The sequence below is a fragment of the Protopterus annectens genome, chromosome 14.part0 (genome assembly GCF_019279795.1).
Source record: "Protopterus annectens isolate FY-2018-M chromosome 14.part0, PAN1.0, whole genome shotgun sequence".
NCBI classification, from domain to species: domain Eukaryota; kingdom Metazoa; phylum Chordata; order Ceratodontiformes; family Protopteridae; genus Protopterus; species Protopterus annectens.
Window position 1 is genome coordinate 986,868,492 of NC_056748.1, and position 20,854 is coordinate 986,889,345.

Here is a 20,854-nt window from a genome sequence, read left to right on the forward strand (position 1 = left end):
TTTTCTTTAGATTCTTTAGGCATAACTGCTGAAAAAAACAACGCTAAAGGACAAAGAGATTAGTTAAGTCCTCTAACTAAAATGGAGCTTAGCTATTGGAGGGAAAGAACAAGCACACCACAGGAAAATCAAGGAGAGGACATGGTCCTCTAACTTAAATGGGCCTAGCCCTGCTCAAGGAAAGGAATACAGTACACAATAAAAGCAAGGTGAGATTAATAGAGGACTAGGTCCTCTAACTTAAACGGGCCTAGCCCTGTAGAATGGAAAGAAAATACCAAACTGAAGGAGCAAGACAATATTAAGAAAGGACTAGGTTCTCTAACTAAAAACGAGCCTAGCCCTTGAAGAAAAAGCTTCATTAAGATACCTAAGCCTAAGGAAAAGACAAGACACAAGGCAACAGGTTAAACAGCAACACAATGGACTAAATAACAGCAAGTCCTGTAATTCAAACAGCCACTATAATACTAGTAACGAGCCAACAAGGACTAAACAGCAAAGACTAAATATAGATAATCTAACTACCACTACGGGATACCAATAACAGGCCTGCGGAAAAACGACGTCCAAACAGCTGACAAATTAGTGACAACAATTTAAGAATAAACTAATGTCTAACTAACAGTAATGCTACCTATATTCTAAATAACAGTATTCTAACTATTAACTAACTACTAAGAGAAAACAGTCTGCAAATATGAAAAAATGTAGAAAAAGATTTAAACTTAGTCACAGCCAAGAAGAGCACTTCTGAACTCGTAAAGCAGCAAACGAGATCTGAGGAGTGATACCACTGCATTATGGGATACCTACCTTGCCACATGTCAACTTAGAGACTTCGAGCTTTGAAATTGGCGAAGTCAGAGCCAAGTATCGGCTCTGAACCCACATGTAAGAATGAAGACGAGATAGGACTACATAACATCAGATTTTTTCTTTAGCAGGGGAAATGTGATACCTACAATAAAGCTGATACAGTGTTTGTATATATTGTGAATATGAACTACAGGTATTGCCACTTTGTACAACACTGCTATTTTAGAAGTGTGTGTATCCCACAATGCATTGCTTTTCCAAGCCATGTGGGCAGTGTATTCAAAAAGGCAGCAGTATTAACATTGCTTCTGTTGGGTTGCCAAGTTGTATAGAAAAAGAAGTTATGTCTTACCATAATGTTTCATCTATGTTGTCGATCTTTACTAATCCTTGACTGTAGGCTTGGTTCCGAGCCTCAGAATCGACTCGGCCATATACTTCAGCTTGCGCCTTCCAAACTCTCGAGCTAGGCTCTACCCATAATGCTTCTCTCTAAATTACCTCAGATCGAGTTTGCCTAAATTAGTGGCAGAAAAATTACAATTAAGAAGAAGAGACCAGATATGTGTCCCTAATATGAAGCCAGTCCTGGAAAAATGAGATCCATTAAGAGTCACAGGCTGGGGGAAGGAGGGAGGGGATGTCAAGGATTAGTGAAGATCAACAACACAAATGGAAGGTTATGGTATGACATAACTTCTTTATCTGATGTTGTCAATCTTCATGTAATTCTTGACTGTGGGACAGAGTCCCCAGCTACCTGAATCTTGGAAGTCTCACGGAAGAATATTCCTAAGCACCATTAAACTGAATGAGGCCCGTCCCCGGAGACCTGATCCAATTTGTAATGAGTGATAAATGTATGAGGAGAAGACCATGTGGCTGCTGCATAAATGTCATCTAAAGAAGCTCTGGCATGAAAAACTGCATAAGTTCCCACAGCTCTAGTAGACTGGGCTTTTACTGGGTGAGAAAGATGAAGGCCTTTTGACTGACAGATAAATGTAATCCAATCTTTAAGCCATTCTGCCACGGTAACCTTTGTAACTGGGTTACCTAAAGAAACTGAAGAAAAGGCAACAAATAGTTGGTCAGATTTTATGAAATCCTTTGTTCTGTAAAGATACAGTCATAGCTGTCTGTGGACATCCAATAAATGAAGGGAATAGTCCCCCTTACTGGAGAAATTAGGAATAAAGGCCAGTAGTTGTACTGTCTGATTGATGTTAGATTCTGAGACTACCTTCGGTAAAAAGGATGGGATTAGTCCAAAGGGAGACCCTGTCTTTATGAAATATTATGTAAAGTGGTTTGCAGGACAAAGCCTGAAGTTCAGATACTCTTCTGGCAGATGTGATCGTCACTAAAAATAAAGTTTTTCAAGTTATAAACTTTGAGTTATGTGTAGCGGATGGTTCGAAGTGAGAAAGAGTAAGGGACTGAAGAACTACTGTAAGATCCCAGGAACCAATGGGTTCTTTAAATGGAGGTCTTAACATGAGGGGTCCCCTATAAAAAGGCTTTACAAAGTTTGTGTGGCATAAGGGATGACCCATCAAAACCCATATGGTAGTTAGAAATTGCAGCTAGATGGACTTTAATTGTAGAGGGAGAAGAAAAAGTTTGATAGAGGTTAGCTAAAAAAATCCAAAACTTTATGAACAGGGGTTTCATAAAGATCAAGTTCATTACTGAGGGCCCATTTTGCAATTTTTTCCCATTTACTTTGATAGAATTTGATACAATTTCCTAATTGAAGGTTTGTGATGGGCCGCAATGATTTGGTGGATGGGAGAGGAATGGAAATAATGCCTGACAATCATGGGAATTGAAGAAGCCAAGCTGTGAGCTTGAGATGATGGAGATTTGGATAAAGCATTCCCTCTAGATGAGAGAGCAGATCCGGAGCTGGGTCCAGCATCTAAGGTTTCTGAAGTAGATGAGGCCAAAGGAAGGGAAACCAAACCTGTCAAGGCCAAAATGGGGCAATGAGAATTATTGTGTTCCCTGACTTCTTGGCTTTCCTTAGAAACTGGGATATCAGAGGGGTTGGGGGAAGAGCATAGAGAAGACTTGGGGGGGGGGGCAATCGTAGAGAAAAGTGTCTTTGGGTGACTCCCCAGAAGGGGGGAATAGGGCAAAGTAATTGCTGCACTTGTTGAGAGGGAATGCAAACAGATCGCAGCAAGGTTGGCCCCAGTGACGAAAAATCTCCGTCACCACAGGATTGAGAGACCACTCATGAGGCATGAGAATAGTCCTGCTCAGCTTGTCTGCAATCACAATGGAGCTCCCCAGAATATGCATTGCTGTGAGAAAGCAGTTGGAAGAAATCGCCCATTGCCAAACTCTGAGGCTTCTTGACAAAGTGGGTAAGATTGGCTCCTCCTTGTTTGTTGATGTACCAGACTGCCAACATGTTGTCCGTCTGAACTGCTACTGTTCCTGGAGGAAGGGCATCCTGAAATACCTGCAACGCTAACAGCACTGCCCTCATCTCTGGAATACTGATGTGCAAATTGGTCTCCAGTGGAGACCAAGTGCCCTGGACTGTCCTTTCCAGATAATGCACCCCCACCCGATCTGAGAAGCATCTATGTTCACTATGGCTTGGGGATGGCTCGAAAGAATCTCATTGGAGTGCCACCATGAAAGTTCCTGTTTGCAGCAATTGGTAATCAAGATTTGGTGTGACATTGTCTGGTCTAACAGAGACCACTAGGAAGCTAATAGCCACTGTAAGATTTGCATGATTTCTGGCTAAAGGAACTAGAGTGACAGAGGCTGCCATTGAGCCTAATGCTTGCAGGACCAATTTTGCTGGAACACTTTTGTTCTGGATAATGTAGCTGACCTGAGTTCTGATCCTTTGTATTCTTTTTAACGGAAGTGAAGCAAGACCTGCAACTGTATCCAACAGGGCTCCAATGAATTATATTTGTTGTGAGTGTTGTAAATGTGACTTTTTGTAATGTACTGTAATGCCTAGAGATGCACAAAGATGTAGAGTGTAATACCATTGCCCGTTATATCTGACGTCTGGTGGTAGCGGTAAGGAGCCAGTCATTGAAGTATGGAAAAACTCGAAATCCTTGCAGTCTGAAATGAGCTTCTACCACTGCCATGCATTTGGTTAACACCCTGGGATCTGAGTCCAAAGGGCAGTGCTCTGAACTGGAAATGATTAGCTCCCAGTCAGAAGTGCAGGAATCTCCTGGAGCATTTGTCCATTTTATATGGTAATACGTGTCCTGGAGATCTAATCCAATCATCGTTTTCCATGAATGGAAGTATAGACTGTACCAACACCATCTGAAATTTGGTTTGCTGAACTGCCTTGTTGAACTGGCTGAGATCCAAAATGGGTCTCCAGCCCCCTGTTTTTGGGCACCAAAAGAAATCTTGAATAAAACCCGGATTCTACTTGGTCTAGTGTGACTTTTTGGATGACTCTTCTGTCAAGTAGTTTTTGAATTTCAAATACTGCTGCGAGAGTGGAATATTGTAACCTCCGGAAATAATTTCCTGCACCCATTTCTTCGATATTATCAGTTGCCAGGTGGGCAGGCACAAGAATAATCGTCCCTCGACTGCTTCCAGAGGAAGGCAATCTGGCTTCTGTTCAGGAGTGCTGGCAGGAGGTACCAGAGAAAGAATCTCTGGACCCCTGGTTCTGCAGGCCACTTTTACCTCTAGGCCAGCGTCTTCCATTATTACCTCCCTCTTTGCCCCCAGGGAAAGTCTTTGCCATGTGAGTCCTGGGAAGCCCCTTGGGACTTTTTAAACCATAGTCTCCCACTTCTCTAGTTCCTGGAGTAGGGCCATTGAGGAGTGGAGAAATGTATACCTATGGCAGAAAGAGCCTTTCCATCTTTCTCACATCTGGCCAGAGTGTCTTTTACCTTAGGACCAAATAGGGATGATCTGTCAAAAGGAGCGTTAACAAAGGATGATTTAAATAGCTCTGCAAAGTCACACAAGCGCATCCAGGCATGTCTTTTACCTGAACTCACTGCTCTTGTCATCCCTTTGGCTGTGTGGGCAATCAGCCTCATGGATGAGTTAGAAATTGGTTCGAGGTTGGAGAGCGGAGAAGCAACTTTGTCTCATACCTCTGCAACTACTGCTCCTGAGAGAGTACCCAAGAGCTCTTTGATAAGATCCCTCTGTAACCTTGTAAAGTGCCCCATGACATTCAAAGACCTGGACTCCTTATTAGGAGGATGGATAGTAGAACTTTCTTCAGCAAGTTCTTCTTAGTAGCTGCCGTTATCACCATGGCATCCACGGGTATGCCTTTAGCCCAGTGCAGCCCTTCTTTAGGTGTGGAAAGGATCCTGTCATGTCTCTTAAGGATCGGTTTGATGGAGTCAGGAATCTTCCACACCCATTGGGTGAACAGTTTAAGGAGCTCGTCAGCAGGAGGAGAGATCCAAGAGGCAGATGGTTGGGAATGAAAAGCCTCCAGGTATACCAATTCCTCCGAGGAAGGCTGGAGGGAAGACAAGCCACCCCTCTGTTTCAGGATTTCCAGGATGTCCCCGAAGAAAACATCATCAGGGGTTGACCTGGGGGAACCTTCCCCTTCAACAAAGTCAGTATCTTCAGTGAAGGACTCCTCTGGGGAGTCTAAATGCTTCCTCTTGCAGGGGAAGTGTCCAAAGAGGAAACCACCAAGGTGTGTCTTTTCTGGGACTTTTCTGCCCTCTGTCCTGGGGAAGACACTGCTGGAAGCTCTGGTAGAGGAAAAGTAGAAGTTCGGGCTGACAGGGATGGCAGAGACTGTGTCCACAATGGACAAAGCCTTCTCCATGACTCGGAAGGCTGCCCCCCCCCCAACAGCGGGATGGGAGCCCGGAACAGAAATAGACTCCTTCAGAACCATGGTCCCACCCCGCACTGAGGAGGTGAACCCTGAGAAGCCAGGGTCGATCCAACAAAAGCTGAAGCATCGAGGGTCACGGAAGGCTCCAAAATGAATGAAGGCGATCCACACTGCATCTTGGTAATGGAGGCAAATCTGAGTGTTCCAGTACCAATGCACTTTCCAGTGTCAAGGCAGTTGGTGCCATATCTGATTTGGCAGGTGCTGAGTCCTTTTTGCCATTAGGTGCCAAGGGAACTTCTCAATACTTTTTTAGGAGGTTCCAAGGAGGTACTTGGAACCGAGAAAGATCTCTTTTTATGCTGAGAAGAAGAGAAGGAAGAGGAGGATGAATTGGCCTTCCGTCTTGGACTCAGAAATGGCCTCTTCAAAATCTCCTTTCTGTAAGCCTTTCAAGATAAGTTTGTTTCTCCACTCAGTGAGAGTTCTGGCAGAGAAACCATGACATATAGAGCAGTTCTCTTGTAAATGTACTGCTCACAGGTAGTACACGCAAGAGAAATGCCCATCCAAATTAGGCATTTTCCTGTCGCACTCCTAGCATCTTTTAAATCCAGAAGTGCCCTTAAAAGGTTTAGAAGTGTCGTCTGCCTTTTCAGCCATTAGTCAGGATTACAAGAACCACACACACACACACACACACACACACACACACACACACACACACACACACACACACACACACACACACACACACACACACACACACACACACACACACACACACACACACACTATTTCGAAATAAGAGATAGAAGAGACTTTTTTTATGGAATAAAAAGGGAAGGAAAAATATACCAAGTATGGTATTTAAGAAATACCTAACAGGTAAACAGAGTACCAACAATGGTACACAGAAAGACTGCTAACGGTAGAAATAGTAAGACGGAAAAGACTCTAACCAAAAAAATCTAACAGCGAGAGGAGCAGGGTAGAAGACAGAGAGATCAGAGAAAACTTAAAATAGATTTAAGACACATTAGAGATAATAACTAGGAAAAAACTTACTTTAATGAAAGCCAAAGCTCAAGAGTGAGTCAGACGCTTCTGACACATGAAGCGGCAAATGAGATCTAAGGTAATTTAGAGAGAAGCATTATGGGTAGAGCCTAGCTCGAGAGTTTGGAAGGCACGAGCTGAAGTATATGGCCAAGTCAGTTCCGAGGTATGAAACCGAGCCCCCCAGCAATGATTACATGAAGACTGACAACATCAGGTTAAATGTTATCTGTCTGACTAAAATGATGATGTAAACTGACATCTGTAAGACTACCAATGAGTACCATTGGGTAACCACTGATAATAATTTGACAAGAGGAAAGTTGATAATCTTATAAAGTCTTAATAAAACATGGAATTATGCCACAGTTTTCAATTAATAAAAAGGGAGATGACAGAGCCTAGGTTATAAGGTGCCTTGTGCAAGATCCCCAAAATGGTGCCCCCTCAAATCAAAATTGAGGAACAAAGATAAAAAGCTTCTCAAAATTGAAGAACAAAAGGAATTCTACTCTGAAAATGTAACAAGATCTTCCTACTAATGTAAGAAGCAGTTTGTCTACAGTTAAATCTCCACACACAAAGCCCTTTGGCACTTCAGCCGTATCAGGATTTCTTTATGAAGCCAGTACTGCACTTCCCCACTAGTGGTATCTCCTGCAATTCGTACCACCTCACAGTTTGTGCCCTTACCTTGCCTTTGTTAAAGTTTTGATGGTAGAGGTGCGTTTACTTCACAGGAGTGAAAGTAAAATAGATAATATAAACTGCGGACATTTTAGCATGACTTTAGCTGCAGGGTAATTTATGGTGTCACTGCTGAAGGAAGAAATTTTAAAATATTAAGAAGCCTTTTAGGCACTGAAAGGAAAGCAGAATGGTTGTTTAACAAGCAGATCATACCAAACAAATCAGAATTACTTCTTTGACTGGCTAGCATGGGCATTGGGCTAACAAGAGACAGTGGATTTAGCCTTCTTACACAATAAAAAGCAACTGACAAAAGAATCATATAATACAGAATGTGTAAGAAACTTGAGTGAGTCCTGAAAAGTAACATGCTTACGACACTGGCCAAATAACAGAACACATACGGTTATAGGTCGAGTTACTTCTGATTAAACCATGGTGACTAGTGAGGTAAACACACTGGTCAGTAAAGAAGCCAGTTTTTTTAAATGCATTTGTAAAATAACTATAATGAAAAGCTTTCATCTTTTCTGGTGAAACATGTTTGATATACAAGGGATGACAATACCTACTAATACTGCAGGAATATGACCAGTGAAAGTCAATGTAAAAGTGCAAAATAGTGCATTAGGGTAGGAGAAATCCAGAACAGGGATAGACAGCTGTGGAGACTGGGCAATATAAGCAACAAAACAGGCATGGTGGTAGTTACAGACAATGCATTAAAGGCAAGCATGCAATGTGTGACATAACCACAGACGGAAATCATCCATCCAGTGCTGTTAATTCACAACTAACTCCTACAGTTACTTTAAAACACAGCATCCAGTCTACTAAATGTAGGGAATGGAATAAGACTGACAGGCCTTTCTTCTCCATCACTCAAACAAACACACCCACACACAGAGCTGGGATACTTTGACTTGTAAGTATTGCCATAAGAATTAGAAATTATCATCTGTTTATTGTCAGCTAACAAGACCTCATCCAGAATATGAGTTGCTCTGTAAATTAATCAACATAAAACAGACTAGATAGATGTCATTTTGAGCAGAGCAACAAAAGTGGTGATTAGTTTACAACACAAGTCATTGAAACGGTCATCAAAATACCAATTACATGTCCATTCTTAATGAAAGGAGGCAGAGGAGACATGTTAGAAAGATTCAAGTACCTCTATGGAATCCACAGAGTACAAGGATTGTGCAAGAACATGAGGATATGATTTAAGGGTACAAGGATTCATGCTTAGGGGAATAAGAGGAAAATGATTTCACAAAAAGGGTTGGGCAGATTTTAAAAAGTCCTGTACAAAAAACATTACGTTCAAAAAAACAACATAACTGACTTCAAGAATGCACTAGACAGGTACAATGCCATCTTTATTAGGACTGTAGTGAATGGGTGAGTTATGTCAATAGATAAGCAGGACCTGATGCTAATCCAAAAAAGACTGACTAGATAGGCAGAGTTGGTCTCTGTCTACTATCAAAATCATGAGGACATAGCAGAAACCAAAGTAGCTCCAATTATAGAAAAGATCAACAAGAACAGATTACAGTGGATCTGGCACATGTGCAGAAAAGCAGAGGACAATATGGTAAAGAAGATTTGGGAAAGACATAAAGAAGGTGAGAGGAAACGCCCTGTTCAGCAAAAAGGGGTATGGACTGTGTGAGAGTGTTGAAGAAGGCAGAAGTGTGGCACTGAATAGAGAGAAATGGCAAACGTTAGCATGACACCCCAACTCAATGTAGAAAATAGGAAAAGGGAGATGATGATTATAATGAATTATGTCATCAAAACCTATCCTGAACCTGCCTGGTCCATTTTTCTAATCCAAGATTGTCAGTCTTGACTAAATTTCAAAATTACATTTCTAGTTAAATTTTCTAAAAACAGAATTCTCAAAACACTTCACACTTACTCTGACTGTGGAATTTCAGCTTTCTACAGACAGTAAACCAAATACATTATAAAAATATATCTCCTTACCACAGTATGCCAAAGGTAAGCCTTCTTCTCCAAATGCACAATTTAATGGGGAACCTAAACGAAGGAAATGCCTGAGAACACACAAGCATTAACATAAAGTTAGTTTACAGTACATGCATTAAAGCTGAGCTTAATACAATATGATCTTGCTAAAAGAGTCTATTAAAAAACTGTATTCTTGCTGGCAATATCTGTAGCGATCAGCTTGCACTCCAGCTACTCACTATGCACTTGACAGGTCATGCTAATTGTTCAGCACACACATATAGGAAGTAGTAATTTTTACATTACAGATTAGCACACAGCTGTTTAACAAACTACTAGATATTATTACAATGAAGTTATCAAATGCAGTTATCTGCCAATCATTTTAGACTCCACTAAATACCTCAATCGTACCTTGAAAATATTTTACGACAGATGTTATCAAAATACTATCTATAGTATTACAAGACATGCAGTCATAAGTTACTGTCAGACCTTAAATTTTTTCTCAGCCTCATTAATTTTAAATTCTTACTCTTATTCTTGATAATTTGTCTCTTATACAGAAACCGGTCTTCTTCCTTTGACTGTGTCTACATCCCTCTTTCTCTTAACATCCACTACCACAATCTGCATATGGCCAGCAAAGCTTCACATTTATGGAACTACTCTATGGAATACCACCATCTCAAAATTCAAACCTCAAGTAACACCTCAACTACCGTTTAACCCCTAAAACTTATTTTTACAACCTTCAGCTAACTATATATTTGATTTTAATCAAGACTATGTCTATTCTTTTCTTATCTTTAAGTCTTATCACTTCACTACCATTTGCTCTCCCCACCAGACAAACTAAAAAAGCATTTACTTCCCAAAAGTTTTGACTATTCTACTCGATCGCATGAAAAGAGGCAATAAATGAGCTAATATTTCTCTTTAGAAATCCATTTCATTCAGTCATATACTACTCTACTATTGACTATTACTATTAAACTACTAAGCCCTTGTTTAACTAGCTATGTAATCTACCTTTGCCATTTTGCTACTACTCCTAATGATCTGTGTTTCTAGGGTTACACCTCATTTTTAGTGTCCAACATTGGGATTATTAGAGCCAAGGTGAAACACTTTACCCTTCCCAAAATTAAATCTAATGCAAGTTGTCATCCCATTCAGCCATTTTCCCAGGTCCCTTGCAAGGCTTGCTTCCTAATGTCCACTGCCAGTTCTACTTTACAGACATCCACAAATAGTTTAATTCTGTTTGGTGATGTTTGGTATCTAGACGCCAAAGAGAAATGATCCCAGGATGAATGCATACAGAAATCCAGTTAACTAATAATTCCTTGAGAGGACTCAACCTAACTACTACTGTTTGCCTCCTGTCATTGAGACACTTCTATCCATCTAATTAATATATATCCTACTCCAAGCCACTGCAGTTTGACTTTCACTCTGTTGTGACTATGCAAAAAGCTTCTCCTAAGTCAAGCTATATATCAGCTGGACTTATTTTATTTATTTTTGATGTAACTCACTCATAAAACAGAACAGGGTTGGATTGACATGTCTAGTTTCCCATAATCCCATTTCATATTTTTTACAATCCCTTTCCTTGGACTGTGGCCAGTGGCTTTCCTACTTTTGTCATACAGATTCACTTCTTTCCACCAATGGAAATAGTCAATTACCACCAAGCTAAACAAGAGCCCTCTAAACGCATTCAATCCCATCCAGAGGCCTGATCAACACCTTTGTTTCTCTGGAAGCAAGAATTGGTCATTAGGCAGTCAACCAACATACTAGTCCACATGGAAGTCCATGTCCTATCACTCCTAATCTCTCCCTGCAAGTAGATGGAAAACTCAATATGACTGAATAAGCAAATAATGATGTGCATCCTTGCACTCATAGTCTATGACTCATGTGCTGCTTAACAGTGCAAACCTGTCCTGGTCTCTTCCATGGTCAATCACCTACTCTCCAATGTATGGCACATGCCACTTCCATTTCCCTGAGAGACTGTTAGCCACTTGTGCCCATCCTCTCGATTTAACCTTTCCATAGTCCATGCTGCTAATCAAACATGGGTCACCTATGATGTACAGCAAAAAAAAAAAAAAAAAGGCTTCAAACGTGAGTTTTTTTTTTTTTGTTTCTGTTTTATGTGAAGTCTGAAAACTCAATGTTCTTTAAGACCTAATTAGTTGTTTTTTCACCAAGAATCTGGTCAGAGCTTCGGCAATCTGTGCAACAGGGCTACGAAATCATGTTGGTTCTTTCTTTGACTTGTGTTCATCTGAAAGAAACCAGCTAGTTTTTTCCTTAGTATTTTCACAGTATTATTCACTGCAATGACAACGGTTATGGGTCTAGAATATCTATGGTCAGTACAAACTACCACTTGCAGAGTGGCACTACAGTAGCCTCTCTTCCACCCTCCAGAACTATACTGCTGATGAGTGACCAGTTGGAGAGTTTTCTCAGGAGATTTGTAAGTACACCTGCAGTTTCCATAGGGTCCTAAAGGATAATTCTGTCAAGATACTGTGACTTGAGCTTTCTTTGTACAACTTCTATTGGTTAGTGACTGTGTGCCAACTATCCTTGTTTTTCCTTATTCTTCCTTCACCAAGTGGGAATTTTTCCTTCTATTTCTTTTGTGGAAAATGAAACAAATAATTCAGCAAGAATTTTTGTTTCTTCCCTGAACTCATCAGAGTTCTTTTCCTTTGTTACCAATCTCTCTGGCTCTGTTTCGACATTCCTTCTTTCCCCATATGTATCAAAACAATCACTTCTTTTCTTTGCTTATGTCTTGACTGATACATTAATAAAGGGGTTTAAAAATATTTCTTTCCTGTTTATTCTTTCCACAGGAACTTTCTATATATCTACCTGTGTTTTTCTTACTACTTTTTTTAGCCCTTTTTCTAGGTTCACTATACTCCTACTTTGCCTTTACTGCCTCTTTAACCTCTGCCAGTGAACCACACTTGCCTCTTTTCCAAGATTGTTCTTTTTTTCCACAGTTGTTTACATATGTCTCTTTATCGTTATCCATGGGGTGGTTGTTCTCTATACATTATCTCCAGGTTTTCCATTTCATTCTCCAAAAGTTCTCATAGTTTACTGCAGTAAGTTCTTCACTTTAAGTTAACTTTAAGATAAGTTTAAAATCCTTGTTTGTCATTTGTTCTTCATATCAATGGGAAACAAACCCATTGTATGACCTGACTGTTGATTTGGACCACTTTTACTTCTAAGTCTCAAACTCCTCATCTGTGCTATCTACTGTTTCCAGTATTTTATACTCTTTATGCACCTTCTTTTAAAATCTGAATGAATCCCTCTTGTTCAAGTACCTTCATTATTCACTCAATTTCCCTGATTTAGACGTAGGAATGTATCAGGATATTTCCTGGAGATTAATCTTCCATACTAACTGGTTTGTTTTCCCTCTCTTTTAGCATCTGGCACTTTATTGTATCTGTCAGCTCTCACCCTTATTTCTTCACTAGCTGAATAGTCAGCAAGTACCTTTTGATGACCTTAATGTCTGCGTTCTTCCCATCTTTGGTCTTCTGCTGTCAATTACTTCACAGTTTATTTACACCTAATGCCATTTTCGCCATTCTATTATGCTTACATAACGGATACCTTGGGATCTCCAAATTCTAGTCATTTTCATAATTTTTCAAAAAAAAAGTTGAAAGTATTTAATGAGATGTTAATTTTATGGTTCAGATTTTCACTTCTTTCAGAAAAAAAGTATTATGACATCAGTGAGTTGCCTTTCTGTCTTAGACAATGTTATTTTGTTTGCAGGGACAAGAATGCATGTACTGACAGCTTGAAGCAAAAACTCTTGACAAAAGTTCTAAATAAGCAGTATTTTTCTCATTTAACACTACTGCTGAATAAGATGGTTGAAAAAAATCCCCCCCAAAAAGTTGGGTGTATATTTTATTGAAGTTTTTAAAGATAATAACTGAGTTCACTTCTAAAAGATCCTCTCCCTTTTAGAGTCTCATCAAATCCTGTTTACAGAGTACCTTTCTAAACTCAGCAGGCTGTACAACAGCACAATGAGGCAAATATATTAAAACAAAGAACCACAGTTAAAAATCATATGAAATCCAGTTAGGAAGCAAAAGCCTGTCTTAAAAAAAAGGTTTTCACTTTACATTTACACACTATAATAGAGGGACAATCTTCTCAGCCATTGTGAAAGATAATTCCAATTGGAAGGAGAAACTCTGGAAAATATTGCTACTATCATAAAAATGAAATTTAGCTAGATATGTCCGATAGTCCTCATAGGACTGACAAGAGATGCCAAAAAGGGAGGAAGTATTGAAATTAGGTCTTTTAGAAGGTAGGGTACCTTAACAGCAAACCTGAACAAGGCAGGCTACCAATGTAGACATGGGGATAATACAAGTGAAACAAGTTGTCTCAGCAAATCTAAGTATCCTGACTGCAACAGTCTGTAGAAGTTGTAGTAGTATAGATAAATTACTTATTTATATATATATATCTCACGAAACTCCAAACAAACAAACAAATGAAAATAGCCGTAAAAAGGCAAAATAACAAAAAACGAAGGGCTAAAAACGCAAAATGACCTTATTACATAAAAATCCAACTGGTAAGTGCTTTCGTTCCCTTCGTGTAACTTTTTCAGACCAAGATGTATAATTAAGAAATATATTTAAATACTTAACAACAATAACTTTAAAGTTTTCCATATCATTTAAACCAGGGTATACACATGCATTCAGCCTAATTTGCCAGCAATATTCTCTCCAATCCAGTTCATCTTCTGCATCAAACCTATAATCAAAACCATTGATTTCATCAATTATTACAAATTTGAAGCATGCCTTATTTTTTTCTAACAAATGTTTTTGCTTGACATGTTTTGCCAAGGCATTGCTTACATCAATCTTGTCTACTGCTCTAATATGTTCATTCACTTGCATATAGAATTCTCTAATGGTGCTTCCTATATAAAATGTTAGACATAATTTACACAAAGCCATGTATACCACAAATTTGGACCTGCAATTATACAAATTATTCAACCTAATTTCAAAGCTTCTTGCTCTCACTACAAAATTATTGACTTATTTCATATATTGACATAACTTACAACTGTTGCATCTTTTCATCCCCACTTCCAAAACATCATGCATACTTGAGCATACATTCCTTTGCTAAAAAACGTCTTTTAAACTCTTTCCTCTTTTAAAGACAAAGACAGGGTCTCCCCCTATAACATTTTTAATTTATTGAAAATTCATTAAGAATCTCCAATTATTCTTGATTAAGAATTCACTACGCACCTGCAATAACTGGAGACGCCACAAAAGTACCTCACAAAGAGGATCCTAGGCCTTAAACATTTGCCCTATATGGACAGACTCAAAAAACTCCAACTATTCTCTGTCTCATATCGCCTGCTTGGAGGCAATCTCTGCTTAACTTACAAAGCCATGTCTGACCCAGCTCTGTTAGAAATGCTACATCTAAAGAAATCCGAATCCCTCCACACCACATGCTCCAGAAACCTCAACCTCATTACCACAATCAACAGAACATGCTGGAGGGACAGGTTCATAGCCCAGAGTCTGCCCATGCTATGGAACAGACTTCCCATACATGTCAAGCAGAGCACCTCACTGGCCCTCTTCAAGAGAAATCTTGATGAGTTGATGGGAAATAGAAAATTCACCTCAGGGATCACTCCAGTGGCTTTACTCGACAGTGGCACTGGGAACTAAGATCGGGTGGCACAATGCCAGGGTAATCCTATGGACTAGGCCTGTAAAGGCTCCAGGGCCATTAGCCTAGTATACACCTATGAACCTATGAACTTATGAATCCTTAGGTGTGTCATGTAAAGTAAATCCTGATGGTACCAGCAAAAAACTCAAATTTAACTCAGGTTGGGGAGCCAAATCTTTATAAAAGCCATAAAATCCAATAATATCTCACAAACCTCCAAACAAACAAATGAAAATAGCCGTAAAAAGGCAAAATAATAAAAAATGAATGGCTAAAAACACAAAATGACTTTATTACATAAAAATCCAACTGGTAAGCGCTTTCATTCCCTTCATGGAACTTTTTCAGACCAAGTTGTATAACGAACAAACTTATTTAAATACTTAATTACAATAACATGTGACACAAAGCACTTAATGCCTTAACCCTTTCCTTCTAAGAACAACTTTAAAGTTTTCCCTATCATTTAAACCAGGGTATACTATACACATGCATTCAGACTAATTTGCCAGCAATATTCTCTCCAGTCCAGTTCATTTTCTGCATCAAGTCTATGATCAAAACCATTGACTTCATCAATTATTACAAATTTGAAGCATGCCTTTTTTTTTTTTTATAACAACTGTTTTTGGTTAACATGTTTTAATAAGGCATTGCTTGCATCAATCTCGTCTACTGCTCTTGTATGTTCATTCACACGCATGTAGAATTCTCTGATGGTTCTTCCTATATATGCAGATATAGTCCAGATGAACTGGGAAAAAGAAGTTATTTTAGAATCAGTTTTTGCAAAACGTATCATCATGTACAGACATTTTACTGATGATTTGTTTTTTTTATTTGGGAGTGTTCTGAAAAAGAACTCCTAGATTTTATTAAACATGTGAATGACTCCACGAGTTATCTTCTGTTGACATATAATTATAGGAAGGACAACATTAATGTTTTGGACCTGAATGTGTACAGATCTATCAATGCTTTAAAAGTTAAGATTTATAAAAAGGAAGTGCAAAGTAACAGCTATCTCCACTACAATAGCATGCATAAGTTTAGCCTGAAAAAAAAAACAGAGCAAAGGGGGAATTCACTAGAATAAGCAGGTTAACAGATGAAGCAGTATTTTTTTTAAAAAGAATGTAAAAAACTCAAAAGGAAATTTCAAAAAAGAGGGTACCCCAAGAACAACATTAACAATTCCTGGATGGAAGTAAAAAATGTAAGTGAATATAAGGTAGAAAATGTAAATAGCAACTCAAAAGAAAATGAAAAGGATTTTTCCTTAGCATGTATTTTAGAAAATTCAGTAGATGAAAGTAAAATCAAAGAACTAATCAAGAATAATTGGAGATTCTTAATGAATTTTCAAGAAATTAAAAATGTTATAAGGGGAGACCCTGTCTTTGTCTCAAAAAGAGGAAAGAGTTTAAAAGACTTTTTTAAGAAAAGGAATTTATGCTCAAGTACGCCTGATGTTTTGGAAGTGGGGATGAAAAGATGCAACAGTTGTAAGTTATGTCAATATATGAAAGAAGTCAAGAATTTTGAAGTGAGAACAAGAAGCTTTGAAATTAGGTTGAATAATTTGTATAACTGCAGGTCCAGATATGTGGTATACATGGCTTTGTGTGAATTATGTCCAGCATTTTATATAGGAAGAACCATTAGAGAATTCTACATGCGAGTGAATGAACATATAAGAGCAGTAGACAAGTCTGATGTAAGCAATGCCTTGGCAAAACATGTCAAGCAAAAACATTTGTTAGAAAAAAAATAAGGCATGCTTCAAATTTGTAATAATTGATGAAGTCAATGTTTTTGATCATACGTTTGATGCAGAAGATGAACTGGACTGGAAAGGATACTGCTGGCAAATTAGGCTGAATGCATGTGTATACTCTGGTTTAAATGATAAGGAAAACTTTAAAGCTGTTCTTAGAAGGAAAGGGTTAATGCATTAAGTGCTTTGTGTCACGTTATTGTTATTAAGTATTTAAATAAGTTTGTTCATTATACAACCTGGTCTGAAAAAGTTCCATGAAGGGAATGAAAGCACTAACCAGTTGGATTTTTATGTAATAAAGTCATTTTGTGTTTTTAGCGTTCATTTTTTATTAAATTATTTATTCATTCACTCAATGTTGACTAGGCATTATTTTCAGGTTCAGCCCAGGAAAGTACAAGTAAAACAAAAGCAAAGGCAAAGACAAATAATACTGCTAACAAAATACTGACAGGTAAATAGAAAAGCAGAAGTAAATACAATTAAAAGATTAATAAGAGTACAATTAAACATTAATAGGCATCATGCTATGTCCAGAATGTCTATTTATAGTATGTACAAAGAGAAGAAAAAAGGGGAGATAAAGAAGGAAGGGGACATTTATGAAGGAGTTCTACGAATGGGGTAAGTAAGGAGGAGAAGGAATATGAAGGGAGCTAGAGGTTAGATGGCAGACGGTTGGCTAGTTAAATGTGTCTTATGCTGCACAGCCCTTAGTGAATAAAGAAGGGACAGGAGATTATTGGATTGGTGATATTACCTAGCAGTGTTTTGGTATATGAAGTATTTACATGATGCTGCTTTGAATAGGTGTTTTTAAGGACTTGTCTAAATGTACTGAATAGTGAGGTGGACTGCATTTCTGTTAGGAATGACTGCCAAATCTGAGAAGCCATAACTGAAAATCTGTGATCTGTGGACTATAGATTGCTTCATGCGATGATGAAGTTGAGGAAGAATTGAGATCTTGGGTTATATGTTGAAGTTAATTTGGTGAGTCGGCTTGAAAAGAAGTGGAAAGTTTCACTGTGTAACATTTTGTATATTGATAATCATTTTACTTTGGCTAGAAATATGAAGTGATGCTCATTCAGAGATAACAGTGATGAAAATACAGATGTGGTTTTAGTAGTTTGGAAGGTAGACTGGTTATTCTTGAATGTAGCAGAAATAAAGGGTTGTCCATACTCTAGCCAAGCAAGTAGGACTCCTATTTTCTTTCTGCCACTGGTGTGAGTAAGCAATAGGATTCATATCAATTCACAGAAGACAGATTCAGCTAACATAAATACATGGAAGAATGTTTGCCAAAACTGCCTTCTGCAAACATCCTAGGGAAAGTATATTTGCAGGGGGTAACCCCTCCAAACACCCCCACACCCATAAAACATATATACCAACTCCGAGGTCAAACAACAGTGGAGAAAAAGGCAAACTCCACTATCGCTAAAAATTGTATCGGCGAACTTACTTCAATGTATTTATTTTCAACAAAACGTCATTTGGTCACCTGAATTGCTCATGAATTGCAGAGTGTAGGTTTTCGGTTTGTCATTATGACATAGTGCTGAAAGTTTAGAGTCTGATCTAAGCATATGCATAAGTATTTAAAGAGAGGAGTAGTTTCTAAATTGTCTTTTCTGTTGTGGAAGATGGTCCAGTTTCTGAGGACTGTGGAGAGTTCTTCTCCAGAACCAAATACATTAGCTTTGGTTTTCTTGGTACTTAGGATGAGGCTGTTTGATGACAGCCATCAAGATAGGGCATTGAGGTTATTTTTAATGAGAACATGTGATGAGTCAGACCTGTAGATGGTTATGTCATCTGCACTTAGAATTATATGGGGGGAAGGTTGTGAGAGGTTTTCTAGCAAGTTGTCTTGGAAAAGTGAGAACAGCAGTTGTGAGAGAGAATGAATCCTTCAGATAATGAAAATGGTAGCTAATTTGGATGAGTTTTTGCCTAATTAGACTTTGAATTCATTGTTAGTAAGGAAGGTTATACACTATGGTAGTGAGTCTGAGGTGATACCAGTGGAGATTGGGGAGTGAAAGTTCATAGGTTCACAGGTGTATACTAGGCTAACAGCCACTAGGCCCTTATAAGCCTTGCCATGCAACCCAAATGTGACCCGCAAATATGATTTATATAGGAGTGATTTACTGACTGCCTTTGCCCATAACAGACATAGGCATCAGACCAGGGGTGAATTTCCAATTACCCATCCAATGGTCGAACTTTCACTTAAATAGGGTTAGGGAGGAACTCTGCTTCATATGGACAAGGAGAGTGTTCTAGAGAATGCAAATTCTCTGTGAAACATATCTGTCTCTCTAACATATCCTATTTATGTCATAAGCAAAATTTATTTATTTTGATATAGTAGTTCTGATGGTGTTTGTTTTGTGGATGTGCAAAAGGTTCATTAAAACAGGGCAGGGGGATGCTTGTATGCCAGGCAAAGATGACCTTTCAATAGTCTGCATGATACAGATCATACAGATGTATGAAACACCTGAAGTCATTATTAGCCCCTTAACTCCTCCCTGTTTCACTACGTATGCAAGGTTTCTAATACACCTACTGAAACCGCCATTTTCAAATCCCCAGTACTTCCAGACCCAGTTGGCAGCCTTGCATTTCCAATCTGGTATGTTATTTGCATTTCCAATCTGGTATGTTATTTTAACAGAAAACTGCTTTAAAACATTCTATGTCTCTGTGTTAAGTCAAAGAAAGCTAAATACAGAATAAAGTGTGAACGGACATTAATAGAGTATTCTAAGCAAGGTTAGCTCTTATTTTTGAGAAACTAAGGCAGCGTAATTAAGCTCTCCATGTGCTTTTTGTATAATGCAACACTCAGTATGTATGGCATGTGTAACTGAGATTGTGTAATAATGAACTGCTTTTATTGAGATCTGTGCCTTTTGCAGGTAAAAGAAAGCTGATATTTGAGCTTCTTATTGCTTTACTGCTCCTAGACTGACCTAACTACTCTGTTTACTCATGTACAAACACAGGGCCATTTTAAATGTGATACGAAGCAGTCAGCTGCTGTCTTGTACCTAATTCTATCAGTACATTAGCAAATAAGGATATGGTATAGTGCACAGGCTTAAAATGTTGCTATTTATGAATCTAATTACTGCATGTTGAACGGCAGCCTGACTAATCACAGTACAGATTAAATTAAAACTCAGCATTGTAATCTGTTGTAAGTGGTGTTGTATAGAGTAAAATCAAGGTCTAGCACTGTTTTTTTTTTTACTGGTTGCAGACCCATACTGTGAAAACGAAGCAAATACTGTGTTCATAGCTTTATGGAGCTGCTGTTTGCCGTATACTCTCGAGCTGAAGTGAATGTTGAAATGCTTGCTTGCTTGGTGTCTAGATGTAAGTGCTAGAAAGGTTCTTACTCCTAATGTATGTTTTATTTTTAGGCAGACCCCACCCTCAAAATATCTAACTAACAGAATCTCTTGCCAGAAGGACGCTACCCTGAGAAACTGTACCCACAAACAATCTACCTGAAGTCCGACCTACAACTGGCTAAGGTTAATACCTTAAATTGTAATGTAATCCCAAGTACTGTTTACTGCTGACCTGGGTCTAAAGCACCTTTAGTCTGTCCCCCATAGCAATTTGGCTTCCTCTCTGTTTTCAAACAAACTAGTTGCCCCTAGCATTCTATAACATTATTTCTTAACTAAAACTAAACCCTGAATATTGTAATATCATACTGGTTGGTCTCCTGCATAAAGCCCTGGAAATTATACTCTAAACCCTTAACCTACAGCTAGCAAATACCCTGTAACAGTATAAAACACAGTCTAAAACGTAGTGTATAACTTAGTTTAAAATATAGCTTAAAAATACAGTTTAAAAATACAGTTTCAAAACACAGC

General features: G+C 38.5%; 1 protein-coding gene across 1 annotated transcript in view; it reads right to left on the bottom strand.

Moving 5' to 3' along the window:
• The window catches only part of WDFY4 (WDFY family member 4), a 4,454,583-nt gene that overhangs the window by 3,361,294 nt on the left and 1,072,435 nt on the right, over positions 1-20,854 (bottom strand). Inside the window, exon 12 of the mRNA XM_044055648.1 lies at positions 9,389-9,459. Within this exon, the coding sequence (XP_043911583.1) occupies positions 9,389-9,459 (71 nt within the window). The remainder of the gene's footprint in view (positions 1-9,388; positions 9,460-20,854) is intronic.